The sequence below is a fragment of the Tenrec ecaudatus genome, chromosome 13 (genome assembly GCF_050624435.1).
Source record: "Tenrec ecaudatus isolate mTenEca1 chromosome 13, mTenEca1.hap1, whole genome shotgun sequence".
NCBI classification, from domain to species: Eukaryota; Metazoa; Chordata; class Mammalia; order Afrosoricida; family Tenrecidae; genus Tenrec; species Tenrec ecaudatus.
This window is the reverse complement of record NC_134542.1, coordinates 41,720,876-41,742,765: the sequence shown is the minus strand read 5'-3', so window position 1 is coordinate 41,742,765 and position 21,890 is coordinate 41,720,876. Positions and strand designations below refer to the sequence as shown.

The following is a 21,890-nucleotide window of genomic DNA, read 5'->3' as shown; positions in this document are numbered from 1 at the left end:
GGACCAGTTGTCATGATTCCCATTAAGATTCAGTAAGTTTTGCTTTCCCCTCTTATTACAAAAGAACCATGAAATACTGTGGGTAGAATGTTGTAAACATGCCTAAACCCCAGCCCCTTCAGATGGCTTCATTGATTTGATCTTACGGAAAAATTAACACGACTTTAAACAAGGTTTTATTACAGAAAAGTTGTCACATAATTGAGTATTTCTCTACTTTGTACACAATTATTATTCCACAGAAAGGCTGCTTAACTTCTCATCTAATGATGGCAAGCACTAAAATCCTGATTTTAACAGAATAGTAGAATAAATGCCTCAGTGATTTCAGTTGAAAGCAGTACATTGGTAATGGCTCTTGCACCCAGTATCAGGAATGTACAAATGTCTTTTTATTCAAAAGTACAAAATAAATTATCTATAGGCATGGACATGACAGCAGTAAACCATTATGCATTATCAACTGAAATCAGTAACTGATGGTGATAGGGACTTTCTCAGAACAGCAGCCAGTCTTCTCTTCAATTTCTTCTCCTGAACTGACTTCTCTGAAGGTTTGGGTGAGGAACACTGCCTGGAGCTTCCTTGTCACAGTTCATCAAGAAATAGCAAAGCACGATTCTAACAACTAGAACATGCCACCTCCCATGCCCCCCATGCCTCCGCCCATGCCGCCCATCCCACCCATGCCAGGGTCCTTCTCTTCTTTAGGAATTTCTGTGACGACCACTTCCGCTGTGGTCAGCAGGGAGGCTACGCCAGCAGCATCCAACAGCGCAGTTCTTACCACCTAGGGAAAAATGATGAATGAGATGTTACTTTTCTCTCAAAAAATTGGAGTAAGAATTAATGACTTTGATTTGTATTGTTATGAGAATATTTAGGGTATGGTTTAACTATTTACCTTGGTTGGATCAATGATTCCTTTGTCTACCATATTCACAAACTCTCCCATCATAGCATCGTAACCAACTTCTGAGGAACTCTGCATAATTTTCTCAACTATCAATGATCCTTCAACACCTGCATTCTTAGCAATGGTCATTGCAGGGATTTTGAGTGTTCTTTTAATAATCTCAATACCTAAAAAGAAAATCAACTTTAGCCCATTAGTTCCCTCCTTTCAATATTTTGTTGGAACTTCATCCACACATTGTATAAATCCAGTTTAATTATATCAAGAAGGGTTGTACAATTACCACAATCAGCTTTAGAACATTTTCCTCTTCCTGGTACCCATTATTCATGTATTTTTCTAATATTCATGCATCATAAACTTCCATAGTTAAATCATATTTAAAAAGAGTTGTACAAACATCACAATCAGTTCTAATGCTAGTTTTCAAAGTATTACATTTCTACTCGTGAGGGCAATGACAGGAAAATCTCAACTAGGAAAATCCATTAGTGAAATTCTTCTCGAAACCTTATGCTTTGTTATCATTAGTCTACTTATGTAATTCTGGATGGGTGTGTGTTCCCTTAGTAAGCAGAAAAGATTTTCAACATTGACTTGTAAAGCAATGTCTTACCAATTTTTTGATCTTCATTTGCTGGAGTTAATGAGTTCAAAGCCGGAATGCAGCGAAGCAGAGCACAGCCGCCTCCAAGAACAATGCCTTCTTCAACAGCCGCTCTCGTCGCATTGAGGGCGTCAGTCACTCTGTCTTTCTTCTCATTCACTTCCACGTCACTCGTCCCACCCACCTAAGGATGCAAAAGAACTTCAGTTAGGATAGATAGCCTCTTAAGATCCACGATGCTGCCAGAAAAGTCAAAGAAAGCAGCTTGTTAACTGAGAGTAGTACTATAAAAGGGTTACACTCCCTGTCAGAAATGCATTTGTTTGTTCCAAGTGACTGCATGATGGTTAGTGTCTAAGGGAGCGACGGGAAAGTTCCCTAGTCTGCCACTAACCTATGGGAGAAAACCTTACTTCAATGGAGCTTTAAAACAAAAATGACTCAGCGGAGAAATACATTCTGTGTAAAAATATCTCTACAAGGAAATTATTTCCTCAAACATTTGTCTAGGTACACAGCACTACTGGGAAATACACCAGAAACAAAATAATTCTTGCAAAAAAAAAGGTACTAATTCTTGGGCTTAGAAGCCCAAGTGCCATCCAGTGCACCTCACCTTCAGCACAGCGACTCCATCGGAAAGTTTTGCCAGGCGCTCATTCAGTTTTTCCTTTTCGTAGTCACTTGTTGTGACGTCCAGCTGCTCAATGATTTCTTGAATACGCTTTTCAATTTGAGCCTTGTCACCTTTTCCTTTCAAGAGCATGGCATCATCTTTGGTCACAATGACCTCTCCAACTTTTCCTAAGTCGTGAGGCTGAACGTCTTCGAGATTCAAGGTCAATCCCTCTTCTCCAAATACCTAGAGAAACCGTCAAACCAGTTATAAGGCCGTCTTTCATCCTATTAGTGTGTGTCTTTCTTGGGCTACACCAGTATTTTTCAACCTCTGGGTCGTGACCCTTTGGGGGGGGGTTGGATGACCCTTTCACAGGGGTTGACCAATTCCCAACAGTAGCAAAATTGGTTATGAAGTAGCAATGAAAATAATTTTATGGTGGGGGGGGTCACTACAACATGAGCTGTATTAAAGGGTCACGGCATTAGGAAAGTTGAGAACCACTGGGTTACACTACTGGCAATTAGGTCAAAGGCATCTTTTTTAAAAGCCCAAGAGAAAGGGATTAAACCGCTTGAGTGATATTTCATTTAAAAATGCAAATTAGCCAAAAAATGTTAGACCTGGAAGTAAAATTTTACTCAGGGAACAAATTCACATTTATTTTACTTACTGCACCACCAGTAGCAATTGCCATGTCCTTAAGCTGGTTCTTTCTATTATCACCAAAACCTGGAGCTTTGACTGCTACAACCTGAAGACCAACTTTTAGCCTGTTGAGAATAGTAGATTATGAGGGTTAACTTTTTTTTAAGTTTCTAGTTTTCTTCCAAGTTCTAAAACCCTATGAACCCTGTCCTTTTGCTTCCCAGTGGCCTCTGAGTCAAAGTAAACAGGCCAAACAACTGTTTTCCATTCACTTATTCATATGTGCTAATATCTGTATAGCTTATGTCAATAACCTTACAATCCAGTTGAACAGCTGAATCCAGGATGCAATAACTATTTTCTTAATAGTGAGTTTAATTACTATATAATAATCATGGAAATACAAATTAGTGAGAAGTTGGGTCTTTTAACAAAGGCACACTGGACACCAACTTGAGAACAAATGGTAAAATTGCTCCATGCAAACTCCACAGATCTACTACTTTCAAATCTGGCTTCAAATTTCAAGCTTCTACTATAAGGCTTCTCTAATTCAAAGCGAATCCATACTCACAAGAACACTCTATGAGAAAGAAACTCATTTTACAGGTTTGGGGCAGAACAGGGCATTCAATCTCTAAAACATGCCAGCTCATTTCATTTATGGCACATGAAACATAATTCCAGTAAAATAAGACAAGGCTCACTCCTGAAAACACAGTTCTAAAAATAAGAGGATGTATATTATTGTGTTAATGCCCCAAATCTCATGAACACTAGCCACCTTAAAGTCGCAGGTGTTCCATTACCAATGTAAATATGCTGGGTAAAAACATTAAAACACTTGATCATTAACCAACCACTACCAACAAAGTTGATTCTGACCCTATGTGCTTAAGGAAATTGCTCCAGTGTTTTTCATAGCTGGTAACTTTTAGGAACACCACCCTCATGATTCCAGTATGAATGCCACAGGAACCTACCATATATATTCACATGTAAGCCGAGTTTCCCGGCACACTTTTAATGCAGTGTTTGTGGTAAAATTAGGTGCCTCGGCATATATGCGCGTCAGCTTATACTCGAGCATATGCGGTAGGTTTTCAGAATGGTCACTGCTTCCATTTCAGCCATAATCACAATTCCAAAAATACTTTTACCCAGAAAAAAAATTAAAATGAAACCAAACCGCTCATGTATTTTAGCATCATTCAAATACACACACACACACAGTGGGGGATGGGATACAGTTCACTGGGCTGCTAACGGTCTGGTGGCAGTTAAAAAGAGTAGCTACTGGAGACCAAGGGTCAGAATCCGCTGACAGCAACTGGTAGTCTATACTGATAAGCTTGGCGGGCTCTATTAAAACAGACAAAACCACCGAAATTGTTAAGTGGTCCTGAGGATTTATATAGCCCATTTGTATTACCATACTACAACTCCAGATACATAATAAAAAGATTTCAAACAATGCAAGCCATTCTCTCATTGAGCAGTATAAAAATCATCAAATAGGATCGCCCAGTACCTATTCAAAACGAGGGTGCTTAGAGCTTCTCCGTCAACATCTTCAGCAATTATGATCAGAGGTTTACGGTGGGCATTGGCAATTTCAAGAGCAGGGACAATGGACTGGATGCTAGAAATTTTCTTCTCACTCAATAGAACATAGGCATCCTGGAATTCACATTTTTGACCTATGCAAGAACAAACCAAAGTAAAAAAATAAATGTTTGGCAACCTATGTACAAATATGCTTGATATAAATTATGTATGGATTGTTAAGAACTCTTTAAGGACCCCCAATAAAATGGTCTTTAAAATAAATCAACTTTTAATACCATTCTGAAATCTACAACTCATTTAAATGGGAAAAGTATAAACTAGAGTTTCTGTAACTTGGGAGGGGCGGTTATAAACAAGTCTGTCCAGGGAATGGTCTATTATATAAATCACAGTTACCTGTTCTGTGAATGGATTTCTAGATGTTATCAAAATTGTATGTTTCTTTCTTTTTACAAAGACCCAATCATTTCCTTACTCAAAGTGGCTGGTTGAATTGTATTGCTTCTCTTCCATTTCCCAGGTGCTCTAATGAGGTAGTTATGCACTGGGGTGCTAACTTTAAAGTCTGTTCAAACCAGCTAGCTCCTTGGGAGAAAGCTGGGGCTTTCTATTCCCATATAGAGTTATAGTCTTTCTTTCTTTTTTATTTTTTTATTTCCCCCCCCTATAGTCTTTCTTTCTTTGAGGTATAAAACCAAGACCTACAGTTGACACATTATTTAACACAATAAAAACATTTTAACGTTTAAAATACTGTCTTGCTCTTACCTTTGGCTGTATTGATAAAATACGGCGAAATATAACCTCGGTCAAACTTCATTCCTTCAATAATTTCTAATTCATCATTCAATGTTTTTCCATCCTATGAAAAATAAAATTAGGTGTATAAACTTCACCAAACAAAACTTGTATGCACAGACCTGTTTAAGAGATTCTGTTAATCATAAGGAATTGGAAGATCATATAAATGCCTTAGAACATTTAACTTTACTCCAGTAAAAAATTTTTTTTCCCTTCCCCTCCAAAAATTTTTAAAATGTGCATTTGAATTTCTATTACTAGAAAACAGTATCATACTACAACTACATATGAAGGAATAAAATTAAACACTCAATTTGAAATATACATAGATTGAAGTTTTCTATTTGGAAGACTCAATTTTAATCACTTATCTCAAACCAAAATTAAAAAAAATACCTTTACTGTGATGACACCCTTTCTTCCAACCTTTTTCATCGCATCAGAAATGATGGTGCCAATTTCTTTGTCTCCGTTTGCAGAAATTGTAGCAACCTGAAATAGTTATTTTTGCAAATGAAAAACAAAAAACCCCAAACCATTCCTATTGGACACTCCTGCAACAGCCCCTCCCATGTTAAGTGCCGTTTTTGTGGTAAAATTAGGTGCTACTGGTTGGCTTACCCTCGAGTATATATACTCGATATACTGATGGGACCTAATACTGTGAAAAAGAATGAAAACACAAAACTGGGAATAAATGGTAGAACATAATGAACACGTAACATCACTTAACTTTACAAAAGAACAGCTCAGTGAAGTAAAATGTTTCCTTACATGTATACTTACCATAAGCAAAAAGGTTTTAAAACACGGTCACAGGACCCTTTTCAGATTTTTCAGCAGTAAGAAAAAAACACTTCCAATGTTTGCAATTTTGGTAGTGTTGCTTTTATCTTCAAGTGGCATGTGATTATGAAATAAAACCACGTGTTATAGCTTACTTTAACCTATCATGCAAAACTCTTACCTGAGCAATTTCTTCAGGAGTTGTCACAGGTTTAGATTGCTTCTTAAGCTCAGCAATTACCGCATCAACAGCTAACATCACACCTGGTTTAATAAGTGTAATATCGATGTGAATGAGGGGGGTTGGAGACCCAAAGCTCATCTGTATGGACAATTGGACATCCCCCGCCAGAAAGGATACCAAGGACAATTCAACCAGGGTGCAGTACAGCACTGACTAAACACTCAACAGTCCTCTAGTTCCCGAATGGCTCCTACCCACCTTTACCACGACCCAGTGCTACCTTCAAACTTGGCTAGACCAGAATAAACACCGTTACAGGCAAGAGCTCTCAAAACATGGAATTCAGGATAAAACCCTCAGGTACAGTAGTGGGAGTATGGATATCTGCCACATCACCAAGTTTTAAGTTTTTTTTTCTTTAAATGAGCAACCAACTTAAATCTCATTTTCTCCTTAGCCCAGAACATCAGTGCATATTATGAATACTGGGCTGCTAACGGGAAGGTTCACACCCACTAGCTGTTCCACAGGAGGAAAACTTGGCTGGTCTGTCTCTGTAAATAATTTAGTCTGAGAAACTCTACATACCAGTGTTTCTCAAAATGGGTGATAACGGCCTTTGGAAGGCACAGGAATGAAGAGGAGGCAGGGGCCCGCCCTTGCGAAAGCAGATATCCACCTACACTTTATCTTGATTACAGGCTATAATGCATTGGTTTTTAATTTTGAGGGGGTTACTGAGTACTATTTCTCTAAAAAGAGGATGGTAGGTCCAACAAGGCTGGGAGCCTATGCTATAAAGGGCCACTATGAGTCTGAGTCAACTGCAATGCAAGTTGGGTTTGGGTTGATGAAATAAAGACATTCCTACCTCTTCTGATTTCCACTGGATTAGCACCTTTGCTAATCTTCTCAAAGCCTTCCTTGGCGATAGAGCGTGCCAGTACCGTGGCTGTGGTGGTACCATCCCCGGCCTCTTCATTTGTGTTATTGGCAACATCTTGGACAAGTTTGGCCCCAATATTCTTGTATTTATCCTTTAAGTCAATGGACTTTGCAACCGTGACACCGTCTTTTGTTACTTTAGGACTTCCCCAACTCTGCTCAATAATCACTGTTCTTCCCTAGAATTGTGAAGAGAAGCACACACACTCTAAGTCAGATATTTAGATTAAAACGGAATGAAGTTCTAATAGGGCAGTTACATGAAAGCCTCAACATCAGACGTGTTATCTCAGTCCCACAGCATGAATCTCAAGGGCAAATCCAAGTCTTACTTTACAAATGACGTCTTACTCAGCCAAGAGAAAAAAATGCTCTGTGAAGGATATCACCTTACCACAATAGAATAAGTTAATACTAATTTAGTAGGTGATCATGAAATCCCAGGATATTTTATCACATCATTTATATGTTATGATTAGTCCTGATATCTTTGAAATTAATGGCATTCACTTTAAAATTATGTATCAAGGCCAAGAACAATCTGGCCCTTCCAGGCTTAACATTAAACATGGTATAAGGAGTACTGGACACTCTGATTGTTAATGTTAAAAGTTGCTACCTTGTGTTCAGGAGGCAAGCAAACACTCCTGTTTTAGTTTTGGATCACTTTGATCTGAAGTGAAAAGTGACTCTACCACACACTACGGTCAAAAGCCTCCTCAAAATAGCCCTACTTTTCAATCTCTGCACAATGGTGAAGACTGTAAACTATTAATGTGCCTCAGAATAAGAGGAACAGTAAAAAACACTGGACAGAATTCACATCCAGAAACATAGTTGTAAGTATTTATGGAAGAGAACAAGTTTTACTCTTCCCTCTATACTTAGTAGTAACTCCTGGGAAATGATGCAAAATTTAACTCAAGTAGAAACCACCTTGAGCTATAAGTCACCACTCAATTACCAGACACTGTACGACTTGACAGGTTTTGAAAACGTGGCTGAAGTAGTTTAAGCTATAAGAGCATTACATCAGAGCAAATAAGGAAAAACCCCAATATTTTTGAACTTTTAAATGTGAATTAGGTTTCTGATAAAATTGACACCAATGAAATGTTCAGTAGTAGTTTGATGTGACTTTGCAGCAACACAGGCTCACTCCTCAAAACACTAAGACTATACTCACAGTACAATAAAGAGACTGATACCTTTGGCCCCATAGTAACGGCTACAGCATCGGCTAAAAGATCGACGCCTTGCAGCATCAGGGCTCGGGCATCTGCACCAAATTTTACATCTTTGGCATAAGCCCGAGTGAGGTGAGGAGCCAGTACCCGGGACACTGGCCTCACTTGACGAAGGACTGCAGGTAATCGGAGCATTTCTGGAAGGGGGAAAAAGCAGGTGAGTACTAGCACCACTCCAACATGCGCTGACCGTACCAACGCGCCACTTGAGCACCGGAAGGAGAAACGTGAGCCCAGCCCCCGCTAGCCAAGGCCTGCCACCGTTGCCTAACTCCAGCCACTAGCACAAAGTGGAAGCAGGAGGCCGCCATAGCAAAGAACACTTATCTCTTTCCCCAAGGCCACCTCACCCAGCCGTTGAAAACGAGTTAATGTTTCACCGCTAAAATGGGCCTAGGAGGACACCCATCCCAAGCGCGCTCCTAAATACCAAGTCAGCGGCACAGAGACTTCCTGCAGTGACCCGGGAAGTCAAAATATTCCTGACGTTGCAAAATGCTGCAGAGAAGTGTCTGCATGTATCCATCCGGAGTTACTGTATCTGAGCAGCCCCAGGGCGCGAGGCAGGGGGGCAGCTCGGCCCACTCGGCCGGGCCCCACGTGTCTTCCGTCAGGACGCCCCGAGCAAGGTCAAGGGTAGACGCGCCGTACCTCGGTTGCCGGAGGAGCAGAACGCGAGTCCCACGCGGCAACCCCCGCCCTCCCAAGGCCCTGCGGGCATCCCGGGCCGACTGCCCCGTAGGGCCCACGTGAACGCACCCCAGGTTCTGCCAGGGACAATGCCCGCCCTCCGCTTGAGATCGCGACCCGCACTCGGCGCCGCCCTGGAGCAGACCCCGCATGGCCCGATGAGGCCTGGCCCGGCGGGACCGGGCCTGCGGCGCCGTGGGGAAGCCCCGGCCCTCGCCCCACGGGCGGCACGCATGGCGGGCGGCAGCGAGGGAGACGGGCGTGGGCGATGGGGGCGTCTGGGGGGGGCGCCGTGAGGCAACCGCCTACCTGCGGGGCGGCCGGCGGGCGTGCACGCGGAGAGACGGGCCGACAGCGGCGAGTGAGGGAGCGAGTGCAGGGCTCGCACAGCAATGAGGCCGTGTCCCCTCCCTCCGCCGCACCACATGTGCGGCCAGCTCCCGCCTCCCTCCCCCGGCGCAGGCCCCGCAATCTGTACGCGCCGCGCGCTCGCCCCGCCCCCCCCTCCCCGCGCAGGGCCGGGCCAGCGGCCTCAGCCGGCTGCACCTCACCAGGCTAGTTCCCGGGCCGCGCTCGTTTCCAGAACTTTCCAGAAAGAGCCGCGCTCTCCGCGGGTCAAGGGCTAAGTTGCGTCATTTCCGGGGGCGGGGGGAAAAGGGATCGTCCTTTCACCTCTTCGGACGGCCTAGAAAAGCCTAGAAAGAACTGCTCAAGTCTTCCGCCTCTCGGTCCTGGCGTCAGCCGCCTGCGCAGCGCCCTCGGGACGAATCGCTGGCCGCGCAGGTGCGGCCGCCCACTGGCGGGGCGGGGCGGGGCGGGGCGGGGCCTGGCCGGGGCGGGCGCGCCTGCGCACTGGCCCGCCCTTGCCCACGTTCACGTGCTTGCGAATCCGATTGCGGGTCTCTCCTTGCAGCGGCGCAGCGTGAGAGGAGGACTTGCAGCGGCCACCCCAGCGTCATGGTGAGTCCCGCGTGGCTTGCGGGCCGGCGTGGCCGAGTCGGTCTTAGGCCCAAGAGGTGCCCGGACAGCCTCATTGGGTTGGGGCCTGGCCGGAGGGACAGGGTCACTTAGTGCTCGCTGCTCACCTAGACCCTGGGGAAAGGAGCCCCTAAGGAGAGGTCGCCCCAGGCGAATGGCGAGGGCCTAGCTGACCCTCCCCAACCCGAGGCGCTGTTGGTGTGCGTGTCCTCGTGCAGCACACGCGTGTTGAAGAGGGCGGGAAGCCTGGGCACGCGGGGCGTCCGGTTAATTTCTTGCTGGATCTTTTTAGGTGTGTAGTAATCTCTAAGCGAAAGAGCATGGCCCCAGGGGCAGAGAAATTATTCATTTCCTGAAAGTCTCCATAAAAAACCTGCGAGTAAAAAATTTGACCTTGGAATAAGCTAAGTTGCCCTTAAAGCTGGTGTACCTACTACTGTCCAGGAGAGCAACTACGACCCCTAACAAGGATGGGAAACGAAATGTGGAGTAAAGGGCGGAACATACAAATGAGATCCTTGAATCAGTTTGCTGGTTACCTCAGGAAGATGAAATGTGTCGTTAGAAATGCAGCGTCTACGCAGGCATTGAATGTAATTTTTTTTAATTTCCTACAAATATAAAAGGCTTCTCTTTACAGGCAGGACAGGCATTTCGAAAGTTTCTTCCCCTCTTTGACCGAGTATTGGTGGAAAGGAGTGCCGCTGAAACTGTAACCAAAGGAGGCATTATGCTTCCAGAAAAATCGCAAGGAAAAGTCCTGCAAGCAACAGTTGTAGCTGTTGGGTCCGGCTCGAAAGGAAAGGTAAGCCCAAGGAAACTCAACTGCCATCGAGTCGATTCTGACTTCTAGCCACCCTATCACTAGAGAGCTGCTCTGGTGGGTTTCTGAGACCTGCTGGGGAGCAGAGAGCCCTGTCTTTCTCCCTCAGAGGGCTCGGTGATTTCAAACCTGTTCGGTTTAGCAGCCCAAATTGTAACTCAGTATACTGTCACCAGGGCTCCTTGATTGTGCAATGACTTTTATAGGATGCTGGTTTCTAAAATACTAAAATTGCTCATAAAGTGAAAGTTACATTATACTTCAGTTAAAGTGCCGGGGTTTTAAGAATCTAGAGGAAACTTGGTTTCTTAGTGCAACACTAAGATGGAAGTGGCTCTCATCCTTATCATTCCAGGTATTCTGCATCTCATTAAATAGAACTGAAATCTCTTAAGTGTGTCAGAGACACAGAGACAATAAATGCCCTTGCAGGTCAAATATCTTAACTGCATTGTGCAGTTGCCTCAAGTTCTGGTTGCACGTCTATTTGCATCTGTCCCCTTTCCCCCACATCTAAACTTTGAAGGAAAGGAAAGTGAATTACCAAAAAAGTTGCCCTCAAACTTATTTTTTAATTCTGCATGTTGTAAATAACCGTGCTTTATGTGGCTCTAAAACCTGGCTTATTTCCTATAACCAGGTTAATATTTAGCTTTTCCAGTGTAACTCCTTGAACTTTATACCAAAATCAGGTTTTGATGTAAGCTATAGCATGTGCATCAATTTTAAAGTGTCATTCTTTATAGCACTGCTGATGACTGAATAATTGGTTGTAGAATGAGTACTGGGGCAGGGGCGGCCACTTTAAATTTTTTCAGGTAGATATGGTGTTAATCATGAATGTTTTCCTCAAACTTATGTGAAGCACCCTTTGTTTACTGCTGTGTGTAAGAAAATGCTAGCCAGTAATTACATTACTTGCCCACAAAATGCATTTTAACTTAAGTGAACACACTTGATTATAGTGATTTTTAAAATTAAGTATTTTTCAAGCTAATGATAAAAATCTTTATTTCTTAGAGTGGAGAGATTGAACCAGTGAGTGTGAAAGTTGGAGATAAAGTTCTTCTGCCTGAATATGGAGGCACCAAAGTAGTTCTAGATGATAAGGTATGTAGAACTCTTAACTTTGGAACTAATGTATTTGTCATCAGTTTTTTAACTGATACTTTCTCTGTTTACAGGATTATTTCTTATTTCGAGATGGTGACATTCTTGGGAAGTATGTGGATTAGAGGAAGCCACTGTTGAAATGGCATCATGTGAAGCTGCCCATTCCACTGAAGTTCTGAAATCTGTCATCATGTAAATAATCTCCATGTCTCTCTTTTATAATAAACTCATGATATGCGGTGTCGCTAAAATTTTGTTTCTTTGTTTTAAAACATTTCCAAATAAAAATATGCAGACCAGTGGTTCGTTTTTGTGTGGTGACGAAAGTGATTTTAGGGTTCTCTTAAGTACTTTATGTCCCTCTTCCTCTACAAGGATTTTGGGGGAAAGTGGTTTTCTGGATAGATTAATTATCTTGTTTGCTTAATTTTTTGGTTTTTTGCAGGATAGTGTTTTCTGTTATACATGATAGATGGATTTTTACACATAGTTTAATTATTATCGTATATACTTGAATATAAGCCAGGGTACCTAATTATTACCTGGGCAACCAGAAAAACTGATTGACTTGAGTATAAGCCTAGGGTGGAAAATGCAGATGCTATTGGTGAGTTTCAATCAAAACAAATGAAAATAAAATTACTAAAAATTGAGACATCAATGGGTTTATGCATTCTTTTGTTTTTTTTACATTTTATTAGGGGCTCATACAACTCATCACAATCCATACATATACATACATCAATTGTATAAAGCATATCCGTGCATTCTCTGCACTAATCATTTTCAAAGCATTTGCTCTCCATTTAAGCCCTTTGCATCAGGTCCTCTTTTTTTTTTCCCCCTCCCTCATGAGCCCTTGATAATTTATAGGTTGTTATTTTGTCATATCTTGCCCTATCCGGAGTCTCCCCCACCCTTCTCTGCCGTCCATCTCCCAGGTTTATGTATTTAAACATTTATTTTAAATAAAAGGACAAGTCATTTAACAGTAAACCAGCACAGTAAGTGGAAAATAGGTTCAAGAAAAAACAATAAGGTATCAACAATATCTTAAGAGTACTACCCCTGAGCTCAATTAGCAACCAAGGTAAAATAGAGTTAAAATCCTTCCAAACTATTCATCTGTATTCCCAATGCAGAGCTTCAGCTGGTGTGAGGTCATCAGACACTCCTCACTGGGGTACTCGTGTATAAGCCAAACCCCAGTTTTTCAGCACGTTTTTTGTGCTGAGAAACTTGGTTTATACACGAGTCTATACAGTAAGTATATAGTTGGTACTAATAAAAAGTAATGAGTTTATACTTGTAATTTTAAATGTCTTCAAAAGTTTTCAAACAAGCTCAATGATAAGTACTTTTATCAATCCTGGAGTATTAATCCTAAGTGGTTATTGTTACAGAGATGCCTATATCGATACTCTAGGGACTACATTTTGCAGATGAAGACATAGGTGTTTTTTTTAAACCACTGCCTTCTGTTACTATGTCAGATACTTGGAAGCACTTAACATTTAAATTACTAGTGATCCCAAGTGGAACTTAAATGGCTGGCCCTTACATGCTCATTGCTGTCGAGCCAGTTCTGACTCCAGCCCTGTGTGCAGAACAAAGCTCGGTTAAGATTTTCAAGTCTGTTGGCCTTTCCAAAGCAGATCACCAGGCCTGTCTTCTGAGGTTTGAGTCCATCCTTCGAATGGTTGAACTCTTCAATAGTGCCACTCAAGCACTACTGATTCAGATTCAAATCCTTTAAAGAACTGCCCCCGTGGCTTTCTAGGCTTTCATCTTTATGGGAACAGGTGCTGCTACATCTTCATAGCAGCTGGTGCACTTAAATCGAGACAGTTCAGTTAGCAACCAAGCATTTAATAATCATTGTCAGACCAGGAATTCTTTATCATGGTCCTTCTGCATCGAATGTGTTGGATTTAATAAATACAGAACTAAGAAGTAAAATATCTTGCTCTAGTTGATGCAGTTAGGATTTTTACCCAAATCTAGTCAGTTGATAGTCACTAGACTGATCACTCAGCTCCCAGCTATTTGTCTCAGTGGGCAAACTAGTTTGTTATAAACTATTTTGTGATACCTTAAAAGTTATGTTTTAACAGTGTACTAATGATATGATGTATGGGTGTAGTTAACATGTCCCTCTAATATCTATGTAATTAAACACATTTAGATAGATTTATTTTGACTAAAGTTACCCAAATGGGTCACCAATGTCCTACTATGCCTTAGGCACAACTAGATAATGTACTCTGAACATCATAACCTTGTGAGTATGTCTAATGAAAACTGAGAGATGAGGAAATTTACCCGAGGCCATGTGGCTGATAAGTTACAAAGTTAGAAATCTAGTCCAAAGGTCATGGCTTTTCCTGTTAAGCCCCCTGCTGTTTGCAGTAGACTCAAGCACATGAGTTTTGAGGTCTAAGGTTACCAGGCTTGGTTTGTCATTGGAATTAATTACCTGGTACACATAAGGTTTTAGTGCCACGTGCAAAACCTACTGAACTAGGTGGATGAGTTTTTGCCCCACAGACATCCTCCTACTTCGGTGACACTTGTCAAGCAGAACTGTTCTTTTTTGTTACTGAAAGTGCACAGAAAAACCAGTGCAACAAATTTCTGTATGTGCAATTCAGAGAGAATTACCTACTTCCCCTCCTTATTCCTCTGTCAACATAAACTCACTGTCCTCCAGTCTTGTTCTCCAATCTTTCCAGTTGGTTTGCTTACGGAATTGTTTAAAGGAGCACTATGTTCCAGGTAGGTGTTTGCAAATTAAACTATAGATGACTTCTGGAGATGTTTTTGGTTAGTAGTTTAAAGGTTATGAAAAGGCTTTAGATTTTGGAGACAACCTTGATAAAATAGGGGAAATAATTCTGACATTGAGAAAACAAGCCAAAGATGATACTGGTAGTGAAGAACAGTGCTTTAGAACAGAATAATATTAACCTGGGATGGGGGTAGGGGATCATTTTTTTTCAATAGAATTTAGCACTGATTTTTTTTCATTTATTGAGGGCTCTTACAGCTCTTTTAACAAACCATACATCAATTATATCAAGCCTATTTGTATATATGCTGCCATCATGATTTTCTATTGAGTCAGTGTTACCTCCTTTCTCCTCCTTCCCATCCATCATAGCCCCTTGATAAATTATAAATTATTTCATATCTGACATTGACCACTGTCTCCCTTCCCCCATGGTTTCTATTGTTTATCCCCCTGCGGGACTGGGGATCGGAGGGGGGAAACAGTTATGTGTCAATCATAATTAGTTCCCCCTTCTCTCCCTACCTTCCTCCTGCCCTCTTGGTATTGCTATTACCATTCTTGTTCCTGGATGCCACGTGTCCTGAGCTTTATGTCTTCTCTTTATCTTTGCACAAACTCCGCTCTAGCTCACAGTGAAAGGCAGGACTGGGGTCATGATAGTGGGGGGTTGAGGAAGCTTCAAGGAACCAGAGGAATACTGTTTCATGTACCCTGATTGACTCATCTCTTCCCTGTGACCCCTCTGTGAGGGGATGTCCCATTGTCTAAAGATGGGCTTTGGGTCTCTGCTCTGACCCCCTCGTTCTCAACAATCTGGTTTTTTTATTGCGCACTCACAGACACCCCTCTAGACCCTGGAGGAGGCCTTGTGGCATTGTTAAGTCGTGTTGGGGTGTTAACTAAAAGTAGGCAGTTCAGACAGATCCAACCAAAGACCGAACTTGCTGCCATTGAGTCAGTCAGTACTGAATCATAATGACCCCGTAAGTAAAGAGGCTAGAATGGCCCCTTTGGGTTTCCGAAATGTGAACAAGGGATTACAAAGCCTCTTGCTTCAAACTGCTGACCCTGTGGTTAGCAGCCCAACCCATGGTCCCTATGCCGCCAGGGCTTCATTTAAGACAGAGATTAGGCGAATAACTTCTGAAAAGATGTTACAGCCTTGGAAACCCTATAAATAACTGCTAGGAGTCTGAATCAACTCCATGGCAGTGGATTTGGATTTGATACTCTAAACCATTAGTCTGTATTCTTTCAAAATTGAAAGGAACCATAGTAACCCTCTGAGAAAGGTAGGTATTCCTTCTTTGTGCACAGAAAAGTAAAATTATTTGCTCAAGCTATCACAAATTTTAAGTGGGAGAGTTGGAGTTGAACTTAAATGTCTGCTTTCCACAATTCCACCAATAAGGAATTTGTGGAATAGTAAAATTATCAGGAAGCTTTTAAAATTAATATTACTGTTACTCAGTTTATGGTTTTTTGTTTCAGAAAATATGAATACCTTTCTGTGGTAGTTATATAATGTTGTCAATTTGAGAGGATAATTGTCAGGAGAAGCCAGCCCCTAACACATCATCACGGGTCCAGTAGGTGCAATTGTACAGCGATAATAAGTAAAGATCATAGTAAAGTTATAGAGAGTATGAGAGAAAAGAAATATTGAAATAAATGGAGTCAGACACAATTCATGGTAACATGCTCACCTTGACCCTGCTTGGTGGTCCACATGGAGGGAGAGAGAGAGATCTTTAATGCTAACCCAGGCTTTTTATATTCTCTGGGGACATGCAAGTCCCCTAATTACAGGTGAGGACATACGTCACAGGAAGGGGTTGTGCTATAGGTAATACAGTAATGAGGGGGGTGGTCTAGGGAAATACATGCAATAGGAAAAGGAGGGATTGGGGGTATACATGTAACAAGATGGGTGGATTCTAGGTACAGGTTGGCAGCCTAACCTTGGTCACCCTTGGGCGGGTTTGACCTCGCTGGGGTCTCCTACAAGGAAACAAACAACTACTATCCTTATCAGAAGGGAGTGGGCCCCACTTCTTGTGGGATTAACCGTGGTGACTGCTTGCTCTAGATGGCTGATAGCCCTTAGGGAGAATGACCCCTGATCTACTCCTGATGACCTCCAAGTGTATAGTCATTTGCAAGCAGTTAAGTTTGACATATATTTGGGGGAGACAGCTCGGGAGAAATCCTTCTGTTTCCCACAGATTATGAGTGAAGGGGTGAAGTATAGCCTGTCAATCATAGTATAGTCAATGAGGCCTCTGTGTGGGCATGGTTTTCCCCCAAGGATTCTGGGAACTCCTACATTTCCTCCTTGGAGGAAGGAGACAGTTTTTCTCTCTGCTCACTCCTTGAGAGATTTTCTCCTGACAAGACACATCACGCTACGCTGATAGACCCCTTGACCTGGAAACTGGAGGAGCCATGTGGAGACCCCTGCCAGCACTGAGATGCTTCTACTGCCACTGGATCCACAAAACTTTGCACCCACTGGCTTGTGACCTTCCTGCATTCGGCATCATTGCATGTTTCATGAGTCTGTAGGACTTTATAGATTGGTATTGGACATATGGCCTACATGAGACTTATGGACTTGATCTAGACTGGGCTGGGATGTTTTCTCAATATTCCATTGCTCTTATATAAAGCTCTTCCTTATACACATGAGTATCCATGAATTTGTTTCTCTAGTCTACTGTAACACATTTTCTTATAAAAACTATTTTAAAAATTGGGCTCAAAGTTTTCTGTATTTAAGCTACTTGTCACATTTGTTTCCAGTTTGCTTTCTAACTGGATGTGCAGTTTTTAGTTGCATCTAATCACATCTCATTAACATTGCATTAATGTCCAATATATATCTGCCTTTATGTTTAAATCAGAGATTACCTTGCCTCTTCTTTCTTAAATAATCTATTCTTCCTCCTGAATTTGAGATGGCACTTTATCATGCATTTAAAATGTATATGTCTAATCCTAACTGCGGAGCTATTGTGGCACAGTGGTTATGCATTGAGTTTCTAATCACAAGGTGGTCAGTTTGACTCCACTAGCTACTCTGCTAGATAAAGACCGGGCGTTCTACTTCTGTGAACAGTTAGTCTCAGAAACTCACAGGGCAGTTTTACCCTATAGGATATTATAGGATCGATATGAGTAGGCATTGACTCAGTGGCAATGAATTTGAGTTTTAGTCTTATTCTGTTCTCTGGATGTTTCCTATTTTACCATATTACTTGCTTTTTCCCCTCTTTTAAAACAACTTTGTGAACTGTGTGAAGATTTACAAAGTATACCAGTTTTCTACTCAAGAATTCATAAGCATTTTGTTTCATGCCATTGATTTCAATCCCCACAATGTAATATCACATTTCACTTCCTCCCTATGTTTCCTGGTTCCATGTCTCCATTTTAACCCTTCCTTCCTTCTGAACTTTTCCCTCTGGCACATGTTGCCCTTTTGATCTCAAATGGCTGACCTCTACTGTTACCGCTTACCACATATCTCTATTCGCCTGGAGAATTCCTCCATGTCCACATGTTTGGGGTGATTTCCAGACCTGTGGAGTAAGGGCACCATCTGGCTGTCAATATAAGTGGGATTCGCTGTTTGCTGTCCTGTGCACTAGTAGACCAAAACACTGCCCAGTTGGACTGTTGTGATGCATCAGGTTTATGTCAGCTGTTTTTCAGACATAAACTGCCATGCCTTTCTCTCTCATCTGTCAAAGTCTGGAAACTTCACTGAAACCTGTGCAACATCATCAAGCAAGCAAGACTCCACTGACGAATGTGCACTGGCTAGGAACTGAAGCTCAGTCTCCAACATGCCAGAGCTAACAATGCCCTCTTTGATATAAAGAGCTATAAAGTTCATATCTGATAAAGCAGCCCCTCCTTGTATTCTTTCATGCTGTACAAAGGGGTACCCCCCCAAAAAAACAGAAAAAGCTCTACCAGGCAGAGCTTTCATAGTATGCAAACACCCCCAACAACTCCCTCTGAGTTAGTGCACCCAGTGGCATCACTGGGAAAGGTTCTCTGTCTCTGGTCACAGTGAATTTTTCATAAAAGCAGTGTTGCTCGAACCTCGTTTTTGTAATGGCCAATTTGAGAGAACGTTATGGGTGTGACATTTTGTTTCCTGCTTCAGAAAAATGTCGCAGAAACTGTTGTGATGTTGAACACAGCTTACAAGGACAGCACTATGGGAAAAACTCAAGGGTACTTAAGTGTACTCAAGAAAGGTGAAATGTCAATTGATAACAAACCTTGTTCTGCATGTCCATCAATTGCACTAATGCATGAAAATGTTAACCAAACTTTCTATGTACAGGTTCTGAAAAGATTGCATAACAGTGTGCAACAAAAAAGGCCTGATTTATGGCAGACGGGGGACTTGTTTTGCCACCACAAAAATGCACCTGCTCACACAGCCATCTCAGTGCACCAGGTTTTGGCAGAAAACAGCATGCCTCTCGCCCTATGCATCTTACTCACCTGGCCTTACTCCATGAGACTTCTTTTTGTTTCTGAGAATGCAGAGGGGCATGAAAGGACAGCAATTTGACTATCTAGGTGAGGTGAAGAAAAAAATACTAGGAAGGTGCTGTCAGCCACCCAAACAGATGAGTTTGAACAAGAATGTTCCCAAGAATGAAATTGCAAATTTGAAAACTGTATTAAGCATAATGGAGAATACTTTGAAGGCAATAAGGTTGTTTTGTAAAAAGAACTGTAAATATATGGCTTTGAAAAAAAATTCTATTTTGGGGGGGGGGGGCCCGGTGTATTTGGCTGTGACATTTTTAAGATTCTTTAAAAGGATTGCCAGATGGCTCTCCAAAGTGACACCAGCTCTTGCTTCTTCCAGCAAGTTATTACTGTTTTTACTGCATCCACAACAAAATGGAGTTTTGAATGTTTGAACTTGAGAGTATTTAGTCTCTAGTCAAGCTGTGCAGAAAGGCCTAATCAAGCCTGAGCACTAGGCCTGTAACCACTGTGGGAACAGCTTAGCTCAGCTGCCCTATCTGACCTCTTCTAGCTGCAGTAGGGAGGAGAATCCAGCTCCTTACCAGCTAATTGCCAAGGCAGAGGTCAGCCATGCCACTCTCTAGCCTTCTTTTAACCCTGCTCTGACACCAACCATTCATTCATGACACTCTTCCTCCAAAACGGGATTGTAATCACAGGCACAGAGGCTAGAGTTCATAAGAGGGCAGAACAGTGAGGGAGCATGTCTAGAAGGGCCTGTTCCTTGACTACATCTCATACTACATTATTAGTTTGGGGAACTTTGACAATTCACTTAGTGCCCATTAGCTCACAAATTCACGGTAAACCTAGGGCTAGATTTGCCCCTTAGAATTTTTGAGTCAAGCTCCTTACATTTTTCTTAAACTTTCATTTTAATTTGCTTTTTAAATAGGTATATTCTTGTGTAGTTCAAATTGAAAAACAGACAAAACGAATTACACTGAAAAGAGCCCTTCCTACCCTTTTCCCCAGCCATTCCTTGCCAAACCTGGAGACAATGAGTGTAATGGTTTCTATTCCTGTTTTTGGAAATTGTGTGTGAGTGCGTTTTAGTATATATGGGATCCATATATGTAAATATTCATTTTCTTTGATCTAAATACAAATAATAACAATCTAAATAGCATTTGGCACCTTTTCTCATATTAGCAATCTGCCCCTCGGATTAATCTATAAAGTTCATGGGTAACTTTTAATTTTCTTTATAGGGTTATAATGTTACATTGCATGGTGAACTATAATGTAAGCATCGTCTATTAATGGATATTCAGGTTATTCTCATTTTTGCTACTAGAACCACTTCTAAAATGAATACACAGACATGTATTGGATTTTAGTCTCTTTCTTACATATACATACACATATAAATATCTTTCTTCACAGAAATTCTATCAATATTCCTACTTGCCATGTATGAGACTGCTCATTTCTTTTCTTTTTTTTTGAGACTGCTCATTTCTTCCCAGCCACAATGATATGAGGTGCTAGAAAAATTTTTATTTTTGTCACTCTGTTAGTTGTATTTTTAAATTTATCATTATGAATAATTTACCATTATAAACATCTCATGATGTTCACCCTTATTTACTGTAAACTGCCTGCTAACATTTTTGTCCATTTTTCAACTGTCAATGATTTCTTTGACATTTTGTGTGGCTAGTCCTCATATTTTCCCTGTTGATTAGTTAAGTTTAATTTTGTTTGGGCTTTGAATTTACGTGACATTAAAAAAAAATTTTACGTTTCTCAGCACTTTGCTCAGTATGTAGCACAAATTATATAACTTAACTGTTTTTCCAGCTTAAGAAAATTCCAAAATGAGAGTATCATCTTGAATAGATATTTTTTAAATTACCTGTGATACTTTGGATTTATAAAATATTTTTTCTAAAAAATATATTTTTTCTAAGACTTCAAGAGGCTTCTATGAATACTTAATCTATTTTTATTCTAGCTTTTAAACTCTAGTGGAAAAGAGCTGCTGTGAATATTTTCATTTCAAATGGAGGAACTTATTTCCACTTGTTTGTCCATATTGCCTTTTAAAAGACAGCTTCTTTTCCCGAAATAGGCACGCAAGCCATGCATTACATATAATTGCTATTACCATCTTTTTTCACCTTCTAAAATGAACCCTGGTTATAAACGTTTTTGTTTGGAGGCCATAATCTGTGTGCTGACAGGAAAAAAAATTGCAGTTTAGAAACAATTTATCCCTAAAGAGCAAGGTTATTGTGACCAAGGCTAGGTTGACATCAAAATATTACTTTACAAAGGACCTTCAAAAGAGTATGAGCATGCATTTTGCTGCAAAAAAACTAGTGTTCTTGAACTGCTGACCTTGTGGCTAGCAGCCCAGCAAGTAAACCCCAACACCATAAGGGACCACAACTTGCAAAGCCTACAGGGCGCTTTTATTAGGGTCAGTGTTGCTAAGCGTTAGCAATGGGTCTGCTTTATCCATTTTATCTCTTGTTCTTTCCTGAAACAGTGTAACAAACTGGAGATTAAGAGAATATAAAAAATGTGCCCCCCAATAAATAGTTAAGTGTTGTCAAGAGAAATTACCACACAACTGTGAAATTTGAAGCGTAGTCCTTGCATTAAGTGAGG

The 21,890-nt window shown here is 41.3% G+C and overlaps 2 protein-coding genes across 4 annotated transcripts in view; one reads left to right on the top strand and one right to left on the bottom strand.

Annotated features, from left to right (window-relative positions):
• Nucleotides 1–153: 153 nt before the first annotated feature.
• On the bottom strand, nt 154–9,703 carry HSPD1 (heat shock protein family D (Hsp60) member 1). Of its 2 annotated transcripts, none has more exons than XM_075529935.1 (12): nt 9,564–9,703; nt 8,284–8,459; nt 7,002–7,254; nt 6,128–6,210; nt 5,557–5,652; nt 5,128–5,221; nt 4,322–4,490; nt 2,816–2,915; nt 2,140–2,385; nt 1,533–1,707; nt 905–1,083; nt 154–790 (listed from the first exon to the last, which is right to left on the bottom strand). In XM_075529935.1, the coding sequence occupies exons 2-12, from the start codon at nt 8,455–8,457 to the stop codon at nt 629–631; spliced, it is 1,731 nt and encodes a 576-aa protein (XP_075386050.1). In that variant the 5' UTR covers nt 8,458–8,459; nt 9,564–9,703; the 3' UTR covers nt 154–628. The 2 variants fall into 2 exon arrangements, with proteins under 2 accessions (XP_075386050.1, XP_075386049.1); XM_075529934.1 differs by lacking the exon at nt 9,564–9,703 and adding an exon at nt 9,322–9,467.
• The window catches only part of LOC142424602 (MOB-like protein phocein), a 46,174-nt gene continuing 33,864 nt past the window's right edge, over nt 9,581–21,890 (top strand). Inside the window, exons 1-4 of one of the 2 annotated variants that reach the window (XM_075529938.1) lie at nt 9,819–9,972; nt 10,631–10,795; nt 11,834–11,923; nt 11,998–12,228. In XM_075529938.1, the coding sequence (XP_075386053.1) occupies nt 9,970–9,972; nt 10,631–10,795; nt 11,834–11,923; nt 11,998–12,048 (309 nt within the window). In that variant the 5' untranslated portion in view covers nt 9,819–9,969 and the 3' untranslated portion in view covers nt 12,049–12,228. Of the gene's footprint in view, nt 9,973–10,630; nt 10,796–11,833; nt 11,924–11,997; nt 12,229–21,890 lie in introns of those variants that run through there. The other variant, XM_075529939.1, reaches the window with a different exon arrangement.

Excerpts from the sequence above, each read along its gene's own strand:
- HSPD1 (XM_075529934.1), bottom strand. The coding sequence starts at position 9,439 with ATGTGGTGCGGCGGAGGGAGGGGACACGGCCTCATTGCTGTGCGAGCC. Across the intron at positions 5,653-6,127 it reads CTCCTGAAGAAATTGCTCAG|GTTGCTACAATTTCTGCAAA; the intron begins GTAAGAGTTTTG and ends TAACTATTTCAG. Across the intron at positions 1,708-2,139 it reads ATGGAGTCGCTGTGCTGAAG|GTGGGTGGGACGAGTGACGT; the intron begins GTGAGGTGCACT and ends TTGCATCCTTAG.